We start from the raw sequence: 11,166 nt of genomic DNA, 5'->3' as shown, positions 1-11,166 counted from the left end.
CTAACAAGAAGCACCTGTGTGTTACCAACACTGATCAGCCACGACATTAAAACCGGTAACTGGCTTTTATGTTGTGCCTGCAACATCAACAATTAATAGTAAAATATACTAGTAAATAAAAAAACTAAACAGAAAAGGCAGTCTGCATTCAATCTTTATTCACAAAATTAAAAGCATGAAACTAGATTTGTAGATACATAAAGCATTTCAAACACTGAAACAAAGATGAGGAAAATTTGTTGATGTGCAAGTTTTTTCTTTTTAAAATGTATTCTCGGTGGAAAAAATCAGAGGAAAACAGATGGCAAAAGGAATAATCGCAACCTTTTCTGTTCTGTCTCAAAAGCATTCGTCTTCCCATCAAACCTTAAGTCAACACTTGTCACTGTTGTCCTTCTGTTCTATTTCTGCCTTATTTGAACATTAAAGCACTTGTGGTATAACAGTTAAGAAAAAAAAAAAAAAAAAAAAAAGACTTGCATTTATATTTAATTATGATTGAATAAAGTGCACTCTCATAGAAACTGAAATACAGTGGTGTCAAAATTTTTTAAGCACTACTTCATTTCAAGTTTGCATATTTGCAAAAGCCACCTGCATCAAAGGCAAGACATATTCTGTGCTCTTGGCATTTCTCACTTGCACTTCAGATGAACATGATGTCAAAGCATGTGTGAAAACTGGGTGAGGTACCATATGGCATGGAATAGCCCTGCAACTTAAGATAAACCTGACCCACTTTTTTCTTTTTTTTTTTTTTTAACCCTCATTCCACCGCATTCACATAATTAGTACTCCTCTTCAAGATCGTCGTCCAGGTCAGAGAACTCAATAGATGGCCTGTTGTCTCGCACATCCTCGTCACTGTCCCCGTGGGGAACTGCAATGCAGAGACATTAAGTCAAATTCTGTGGTCCCATAATAATAATAATAGCTGTAAACATGGCAATTACAGATGTAAGCCCGCTGGCAGCCAATCAGGCCTGCCTTTCAACAAATACAAAACCATAGGAGAGAAGGACAGAGACACATACTTTCAAGATTGTCCATGTGTTCATGAAGGATTCTCACCAGGTTGAATAACTGGGTGAGAAAGGGAAGAATTATCTTCTTTTCAAGATGTGTAGTCTGCCACAATTCAACATCTAAACATTTTAAAATTTTGTAAATTAGCACTGACTTGAACATCGGCATTTCGGTGCGTAAGCAGGCTATGTGCAAACATAATGTATACTGTAATGTAATCTGACAAGAATACGATACAAATGGCTTTCAGCCATTGTTGAGGAAAAACTAATGTAAGATGATCTGCCGTAGTGCTGTGTGGTGTGTCTGTGTGTGTTCTCACCCCAGCTGCATCAACAGCTCCCAGGACATCAGAGAACCTCTGCTCACAGAAATGCAGCAGCACCACCAGATAAAGACCGCTGCTGATGAACTCATCATATTCTGACTGCAGAGCAAGAAAAAGACCTTTCAGCACAGTTCTTTTCAGTATATAATGATGATGGGTGACAGAAGAAACCCCAACATTAAGTGCCTTGGTAAGGTCTCTGCAACTCCGCTGGAGGGATGAACACCATTCTTTTAAAAAAAGACCTTTCCTTATTTGGTGTTTTGGTCCAAAAATCTCCCAAAGATGCTCAGTTGGGTTGAGATTTGGTGGCATTGAACACCATAGCGTAGGATTCACATAATTTTCATACTCAAACCTCTCAGTGACTCACGTGGAAGAATCAGCGTTCATTGTGTTTCCCTCACTTGATCCGACTGTTGGTTTAAACCCCCCCCCCATATATAGATCTAGATATCTCTCTCTCTAAATCTACATAGATATCTATATATAGATCTCTATCTATATCTATATCGTATATATCTAGATATGTGTGCAACGGTAACCTGATCCTATGACATGGCTTTAATCCATCGCAATTACACATCATACAGTTCCTCTACAGTATACCACGCTTTATAGTTCTATTAGTTATGTTACTTATAAAATCACAAGTAAAATTAAAATCAGCCCCAGGAAATGGAAAGTGAAATGACTCACTTGCACATGTGTCCTGTATAACTCCTGAATGTCAAAGTTGTCTATGTTTAAGCGCAGCTTCTCCTTGCAAAGTTCACATGTTGTGATGGCCTCAAGGTTTGTGCCTGAGAGGGGGAGAAGAAGAAGAAAAAAAAAAAATTTCAATTTGTTGACGACATGGGGCTGGTGAAAACTGCAGCCGTATCAGGTCTGTATTTACCTGAGCCAATTTTGGAGCGAAGCCACCTCTTGATGCAATCCTGGTGGACGTATTGCAGACTGCCGGTACAGCGGCAAGGCTGAATCAAGGGGTTGGAGGCCGATTCCTCCCCCATCTGGCAGATTCGGCACAGGTCGCCTTCTTCCTCGTCAGAATCCTCCAGAAGCAGTCTACAGCAGGAAAAGATGATAAAGTATTTTTTTTTTTTTTTTTTACATCTCATGTTTCAAATATATAAAAAAGAAAAAAATTAGGAAGAAAAAAAAAAAAAAAAAGAAAACTTTTACATAAACTTTTTTGGCTTTTTGGCTCACCTGCAAGTCACAAAAAACAAAAACTAAATGTACTGTAATAATTGATCTAAGATAAATTTATAAAAATTATAAAGCCATGGATTGTAAAGAGACAGTCATTAATTATTTTTTGTAAGCTCAGATCGTTTCACAATATGATGTAAATTTGTATTTATAAAAAAAAAAAAAAAAAAAGTTGCAGCCTGATAAAAATTGATGCTTATGATAATCTGCGTTGAGCAAAATTGCAAAGGCAATTTCGACTATTAATCCGGATAATACAAACTGTATAGTGTTCCAGGTGTATTTCTAAATTAGCAGTGTGATATAGTCAGCTGAGCTGGAACAGAAACAGCCCCAGAACATCTTGTTTTCTATTCAATGTTAAATACACAAGATACAACGTGGGAATAAAACAGTATTTGAGGTTTTGGAAGGCATCGCTAACGCAGCAAGGCTAACAACATGCTAAGCGAAGGTCAGAAACATCACGGACCAAGTCCCACTATACTTAAAATACAAAATAAACTGATATTCATATGATCCACCTCCCATTGAAACAGCAACACACACAAATTACCCATATTACCTGAATATTTGCTGGTTTTCTAAGAGGCCAGGAAGTAATAAATGCCTATTTTGTGGGAGATCAAAATCCATTACCTCTCCTTGATCTTGCGCAGCTTCTCTTGATCCCTACTGGAAATGGGCTTTTCCCTCTGGCTGTCCAGCTGGCTCTCAACGCCACTCAATGGACCCATAGGAACCGAAAGGTTTTCATATACTGCCACTCTGCGGCGTGGCGAAAATTCAACCGAGACATCTTCAAGTTCAGGTAATGTTTCATCCTCGAGTCTGCAGGGACGACCTGCTCCAAAGGCCTCTAAACCAACTGCTCCTTCCTCTTCTTCATTCTCCTCCTCCTCCTCATCCTCCTCCACGTCCTCCTCCTCCTCATCATCATCCTGTGATGCTTTATGCTCAAGGTCATCCCACCTTCTCAGTAAATGCTGTGGACGGCTGTAGCCTTCTTCTAAGCCTGCAGCCGAGTGTGCACTCTCGTCCCTTGCATGTCTTCTGAGGCGAGAGAGTAGGGGAGGGCAGCGGCCACGGAGAGAGGAGGAGAGCCAAGAGGAGCTGTTGCCTCCTCCACTGCTGGTGTTATTACTACTGCTAGCAACAGGCTCTCTCCACGATGCCATTCTGGATCGAGCCAAGCCACTATGATAGCCAGCGCTGTTGTTTTCCTGGATAGGGGCGAGGTCTGCTCTGCGATTCCTGAGGCTACCCAAGGTCGTCTCTGACCCTCCAGCGTCAGGGTCCACGCTAGACATCCTGGCTCCCTCGTCACTGTCCACAGACTCTCCACCGGTTGATGGACTGTCATCGTCAAGAGAGCGAACACTGGAAGATCCGCTAGAAGAGTCTTGGCTGGAGCGCCGTGAAAATAGACGGGACAAAAGGCGTCGTGTGGAGCGACGGCCCTCTGGCTCTCCGCCATTGGGGGCCGGCCTTGGAGGGAGCGTGGCCTCTGGTCTTGCCAGGGGAGTGGTGTACCAGGGGGTGTGGGAGGAGTAAGAGGAGGCGATATCTGAGGAGGATTCAGGGTTTCCTGTTTGTTCCTGAGAGGAGTTGAGGGTGGATGAGCCATTCAAGAAACGGGCTGTGGTTCTGCCGCTCAAGTTGCGCATCAGAGGAGAAGACCGTTGGGAGGTTGAAGATGAGAGGTGGCGATTTAGGGAGCTCTCTCTAGCGGTGGTGTACGAAGGAGAGGAAGAGTAGGCAGTCTCTTTGGGCCGAGCTCCCTGTGCATACGTGGAAGTCACCCTGTCTGTCTGATCTGAAATGAGGGGAGAGAAAAGACTGTAAAATTGCATGTAGACTGGTTGTGTACTCTGCATGTGTGTTTACGTCACAAAATATGCATACACAACGAGGAAGCCACTCCAGGAGTCCTAATACTTCTTTCTCCCAAACCTGAGAGACTGGGCTCATTCTTTGTCTCCTGCTCTCTCCTGGACAACAGCGGCTTCGAGGAGGAAGACGATGACCGTGAGAGTAAACGGCATGAGCCCCATGACGAATCAAACATCTCATTTTGTTTTTCACCTTTACCTGTTCAAAAAATAAAATAAAATATGAGCAGGCAAACTGTTTTGAGGTTTGCTGGGTTCATTTCCAAATCAGATTAATATTGAAGGGAATTACCAGGACATGACATCAACTTGACTTGAATTAAGATCTCTGGTTAAATCAAAAGCCTTTTCACAGATTTCTCTAAATATGCCCAATACAGGCAGAGAAAAGGTCATTTTTAAGTTTAAGTACATGTTTAAGACATTTCTGTAGTAATCCATGCCTGATGAGAGCCAGGAAGTATATGAGTGCTAACTAAATCTACTACTGAGAGAGACCATGCACATAGGCTTTTGATCTACAATCCACTCACAAGTTACAGCACATTTAACATCTCAAAACGTTTTCACATTCAAACTTATTAAAAACATATGTTGCAGCTGGACCTAGTCGAGATTTATGCATCACTAAATCCAGTTGCACCACACAAACTAGATTTTACATAGAGATTAGTTGTTACTTAATATTTGCACCTAGTAACTGCCAGGTGTAACTGTTGTGTGTCCCGCTCAACCAACTGACAAAGTTAACATTGGCTTGCTAATAAATCACCCATTTAGAGTGAAGAGATAAAGAAATGTAACTAAATGGTCCTGACACTTAATGCTGTTTAATAGCAATGTAAACAGAAGTTTTTTTTAACAAAAAGAACAGCCATTTGATTATGGAGACGTCGCAGCCCTCCACTGCAGTTGATTGGACAAAATTAGGAAATACAATGTTCAGCTAGAGCCATGCAGTGGGGGTGCACTGTGAAGAAACTGTATGCAGTGTGTATTAGCATCTCAGTTTGTCACATATCCCCGCCACATCAAAAAGGATAGGATACGGGTTCAACCATTGGCTAAGTGTAACAGTAACAGTTTTTTCTTATGACCTCCACAAGTCTGGTATTATGTACCTCTGCCACTGCTGAGCCCATTACTGGAATAGGTGGATCCTGTAACTGAGGTGCTGGCCGTTGTTGAGTAGAGTCCTCTGTTGCTGTATGACAATTTGGCCCTTTTAGAATCGCCATCACCACTGGAGTTCACCAGACCGGAGCGCATCCCCAGCCTCCCCTCAGAATCACCCTTGGAAAATGAAGGCAGACATTAAAAAATAAATAAAATCAATCAATAAATCAAATAATTATTATTAATTTATTTTAATTATTATTATTATTATTATTATTATTCCTCTAACCTCTATCATAATGTTTCAAGTTTTATAAAATATGTTTGGCAAGTCTGTATTTTGCCTTCTCCACACAAATGACACAGTACAGCGTCAGTACCAGTTTGCTCCTGCTGCTCAGAGAGGATTCAGCCCATGGGCGATCATAAGATCTGCTGGAGGACGTCAGAGAAGTGGGCAACTTCCAGCTGGTGGAGCGACTGTCAGAGCTGCTGTAGTCTCTGGACGAGCTCAGGAGACGAGAATTCTTCAAAAAGGAGACAAGGTAAAACACAACACATGGCATTAGTTAGTACTTATGTCTGAGCAAATACTTAATACGAATATTTAAAAGAGCAAAATGGAAACACAATTCAAGTTAACTTTTCCCATATTTTAGTTGGGGGACAATAACTTGTGGTGTTATTGAACAATGTTTTGATAAGTGAGTCACCATTTTGTTCGGATCTCATGCCCTACTAACACAGGCACAAGCATGTGGGTAATAGGATACTTATTCCTGCCAAGAGTTCTACACGGTTTTGGTGGTTTTAATGCAGCACAGTAATAAAGAGCAAAGGAAGGGAAAGAGCTGCAATGATTAGGTTGATTAATCAGCTAAAATTAATCAGCAACTATTTTGCTAATTGAATAATCATTTTAGACATTTTTTAAGCAAAGATATTAAATATTTCTTCTCTTCTCGCTTCTCAAATATGAGTGTCTGATGCTTTTCTTTGTCACATATGATAGTAAACTGAATATGTTTGGATTTTGGACTCAGACAAAAAGACATCTGAAGATGTAACCTTGGGCTGGGGGAAATTATAACGGGCATTTTACACTATTTACTGTCGGTTTGTAGATAAAATTATTAATTAATTCATTAAATAATTGGAAAATTACGTGATAATGAAAATAACTGTTGATTCAACCCTAAAGCTGATGCCAATTTAGATGTAAACAATACGTTTTAAAGATTGGTGTGTTTTAGCGAAAAACAAAACAAAACCCTGAATGTAAACATAGCTGTTTACAAGAAAACTTAACAGGATACCTTTAATGGCCTGTAACTGTAGAACTGATAGGAAACATTTCTGCACACATTTTTTTCTTGTAAACATTCCTGTTTCATAGGAAGTGTTCATGTTACTCATGGTGGAAGAAAAACTTAGTGTCTGAACTCACAGTATTTTAAGAGGATAGCTTAAACTAGTGCTCATCTTAGTGTACCCGCAATAAATAAAATCACAGAAGGTGAGCGGTTTGTTTGGTCTTTGCATCTAGCTTGGAGTCTTCTGGAAATAACAGGGACAACCAGACAGGGCCCAGGCCAACAGTAACACTATCTTTTGAGACAGGGCCTTGATGGGCAGCAGGACTCAAATACACACGTGTGCCAAGGAATCTAGGCTGCCCTAAAAAAAGACCTTCAAAATATCTGCTGTTGCACCACTTATACACGTAGTTAGCTACTGTACCATGGCCCTTAGGGAACCTGTCAGAAAAAAAAAGCTTACTGGAATTACCTCTCTGATATACATTAGAAAGGTAGATGAATAAAGCACCAAGTGGAACAGAAACACAGGTATGGTAGGATGACATAGGCTCGGGCCCCACAAGTGCTGTTGTTGTTCCTGACTGTTTGTCCAACTTAAAAACATTCCAGCTGACATCGTCACCCTATATGACCTTTGTACATTGGGGCTGAATTAGATGAAGTCTGTGTTCAACTACAATGACAGCTAAAAACCAAATACGTACCAAATAAACTCCTAACAAGCATCTTAAGTGAATCTAATGTGAAACTAGCACCATATACAGGACACCATGACTCAGACAATAAACCGAGGGAATAGTGAAGTGGATTTGAACTATATATGCTGTGGGTAATTTCATAAAAAGGAGGTGTGCACTGTTTTTAAACCAGCAATGCTATGTATGGCTCCTAGCCTTTAGCCATTTCTGTGCAACAAGCCTGTAGGCTGTGCAATCAGCCTACCTGTTGGTCCAGGTCTGCTTTGTAAGCTGATGATGCTCTAGGGAAGCGGTCATTATTCAGCACCGTCTCCCGACTGTACAACCTACTGGAGCCCAGTAATGAGGGGGAGACTGTCGGACTGGATGTGTAGGACGACCTTGAGCTGGGCAGACAAAAAGGAAGTCTGCGAGACCTGGAGTCCATCGTGGATTGCCTTGAGCCTAGTGAGATGAAATCCAAAGATAATATTGCACAACAAAATGTAACATCGTCCGAGTCTGCAGCCTAATGAAACTGCATAGTCGAGGTGTGGTATCCGGAAGTTTGCTGGCTTATAAGTGCAGCTGTTATTCCACACCCAATGACAAGACTGGGCAAGTCTTGCAGCACAGACTTTAAAAGAAAAAAGGGGCCTGCCTGTTAAGTACCAAGGCTTGGTGCTCTGCTGTGCTAGCACTTCTGATTTGTTGATTGGGCACATGTGACAGTGTGTCTGTAAACACTAAAACCTGCCACCATGCTGCTTCCTGGACTTGGTGTCAAAGTCACAGTGCCTATCTTTGGGACTGTGAACTCTGTCACATGAACATGACACTACCAAGAAGCAAACAGCAGCACTGTGTGCCGAGCATCCAAGCAAGGTAGATGCTCTTTAACAGTTAGATACTAAGATCATTTATTATTAAGCTGCATTAGCAAATCCAACACACAGTGCAGATTCTCACATATTTATTTAAGTAACCGTAAGTGCTAGTTGATGTATCAGCTGAAAGTCAAATATACCAGAGGACCCGGAAGGGAGAGTTGAGAGTTTCCAACGTAAGTTGGTACAGTTTGAGTTACTCCCTGGTAGTGATACATGGATCCATGGACATTAGCTACAGCACCTGTGGTCAAATATAGCTCAGCGAGCCAGCACCCTGTCAGACTGGAATGAACAGCAGTAAATAAAGCCAGATAAACATTTTTAACCACATTTTAGCCACAACACAACACTTAAACCTTTTAAAAAAAAACACCCACAACAGAATACAAGATGTTTAGAGAAACAAAAAAGGGGATTATTAATAAACAAACAAATAATTTCATGAAAGAAAAGTATTCAGAGGACAACAAAAATATAAGAAATACAGTAAAGATTTTGCATATCATGGTTAAAGATGTGTGTTCCTAAAAGAAATGGTCCAATTTGCAGCTTTTAAAAATTCTATGCAAAAAGCTGCAGGTGTCATGTGACCTGGAATACATACTCCGTTGCCAGTTTATAAAAAGGTACATCTGCCTAAAATTAGTGTAGCCTAATAAATACACACCCTACAATAAAGCCCATCTTCACAAAGTTTATAATGTTTAGTTTGTGTTGTAACTGAACATTTCTGGGAGGTACTGATTAATTAACTGATTGTAGCCATTTTGGAGGCTGTACTTTGTGGTGCTGTTGAATTGTATTGCCTTTTACTGAAAGATGTCTCTAATTTTTTGTCTAACACAAAGCCTGTTTATGTATCAGTATGTATCAATATCAGGGCAATTGAATTAAACAGCCCCACGAACAGCCTCCATACTGACCACAATATTGAATCAACACACATCAAAAACAGTGTCCAGTTACAATAAACATCATCACATTCAGGAAAGTGATTGCAGTAGTTTTAACTTGGTTTAAATGACCAGAAACACCGGCAACTGACCACAACACCTGTAACCAACCGCAACACAGACATTAGCGGGTTTGCGTCTTCCAATTCGGCACTTAAGGGCAAAGTTGAAGGCAACTAGAGTTACAGTATCGCACCACTTACTGTTGTGAAAGGGTGTTAGGCATCCTAGTTTAAGCCTTAACACAGTTTGCATCCCACATTCAGATATTCAAAACCGTTATGTTTTATTTGTGAAAGCAAAATAATGGTGAGTTCAATGCTTCTTCTCCATCCAGACAATAGACCAGATGTAACTTTAAAAAAAAAACAAAACACATTGATACCAATCAAACCTGGGCATGATTAACAAATAGAGTTGAGTAATGGTTTAAGACACGATTTCAGATTTGTTCTTTTTGAAATTGCCATTTTGTGTTTTCACAAATAGAATAAAAGGTTTCACAAATCTGAAGCTGTTTTAAACAGTCTTTAGCTTCTCCTGGTTCAATCATCTCGAGGTTTGACAAGTACATGCAAGGCTACAGTGCGTGTTTGAGCTGGATGTGGTCTGATGTAGACTGATGTGGTCTAGATAAGGAAAAAGCCCTGAAATTTTTTTTTAAACGAGGGTGTCTACCACATTTTCACTACAATACCTGGGGGGGGGGGCGGTAGCTGAATATTTTACTTAGTAATTTAATAATAACTCTCAGCAGAGGCAGTTTATTGTGAAATCACTGACTTTAAAAACTTGGTTTTGTGTTTTCGACGTGAGCTAGCATTACCTTTGCTTCGTCTTCTACTCGATGACTGATAATTTACCAACTATCTTCTCGCCACCAAATTGCAAATAAGGTAAAATGTCAGTTAGCTTATCAACTAGCTGACCATCGAGCGCTGGATAACGTCTAAAAAAAAAAAATCGTAATAAATGAGCATTAACTTTAACCTACAGTTGTCGTTTCCTGTGCGAAACGTACCGTTACTGTCGTTTTGCTGACTACATTCGACTGCAGTGCACATTTCATATGCCACGGCCACAGAACACCGTTAACTGCCAACAAAGAAAAAAGACGCCGTTTTGCTTGTTTAGCATTTGCAAAGTCAGCTGTCACTGAATGCTGGCCGCCTCCCTGGCTTGTGGCTGTTCGGGTGTGCTAACGGAATAGTTCAGCTGTTGTTTTTTTTTTTTTTTTCCGACGACTGGGCAGAGCCTGACAACTCAGTTAGCTACATGCTAACTAGCTGGCTAGCTTATCGTCTGTGCGCTGGCGTTAGGGAGTCCTGGAAATTTACGTTACTCGGCAGCGCTTGGGCTTAACGATCGACTGCTTTTCGCCCGGGGCAGTTTCAGTAACAAGTGAAAAATTAACAGAAATAATAACATAACACGTCAATGCACTGTCAGCAAATATCCTCACCTTTGATTTGAGTCTCTCTTGCTTTAGCACAACGGGAACGATGGCGTCTGTGTTGACGGCTGTTGACACAGAAGATCAGCTTATTTGCATTGAACCGGTGGGAGTGGTTTCCAGGAGGATTGCTTTCAGGTGCTTCATCATCCTTATGCACATGGTTCGTACACGTTTTTTTTTTTTTTTTTCTTTTCTTTTTTCTTTTTTTTCTTTTTTGAGTTAAATTTAAGACAACTAAATTAATGCACCCCGACAAGAATAGGAACACTCATGAGAAAATCGCACCGACTTTGA

General features: G+C 40.7%; 1 protein-coding gene across 1 annotated transcript; it reads right to left on the bottom strand.

The window, feature by feature from the left end:
* Positions 1-136: 136 nt before the first annotated feature.
* marchf7 (membrane-associated ring finger (C3HC4) 7) lies at positions 137-11,009 on the bottom strand. The gene is made up of 11 exons (XM_040139538.1): positions 10,879-11,009; positions 7,839-8,038; positions 5,958-6,104; positions 5,583-5,754; positions 4,475-4,660; positions 3,209-4,385; positions 2,253-2,422; positions 2,054-2,157; positions 1,349-1,453; positions 1,035-1,083; positions 137-880 (listed from the first exon to the last, which is right to left on the bottom strand). The coding sequence occupies exons 2-11, from the start codon at positions 8,019-8,021 to the stop codon at positions 789-791; spliced, it is 2,385 nt and encodes a 794-aa protein (XP_039995472.1). The 5' UTR covers positions 8,022-8,038; positions 10,879-11,009; the 3' UTR covers positions 137-788.
* Between the last annotated feature and the right edge of the window lie 157 nt (positions 11,010-11,166).

The sequence above is a fragment of the Xiphias gladius genome, chromosome 1 (genome assembly GCF_016859285.1).
Source record: "Xiphias gladius isolate SHS-SW01 ecotype Sanya breed wild chromosome 1, ASM1685928v1, whole genome shotgun sequence".
NCBI lineage: Eukaryota > Metazoa > Chordata > Actinopteri > Istiophoriformes > Xiphiidae > Xiphias > Xiphias gladius.
This window is presented reverse-complemented; position numbering and strand designations above follow the sequence as displayed.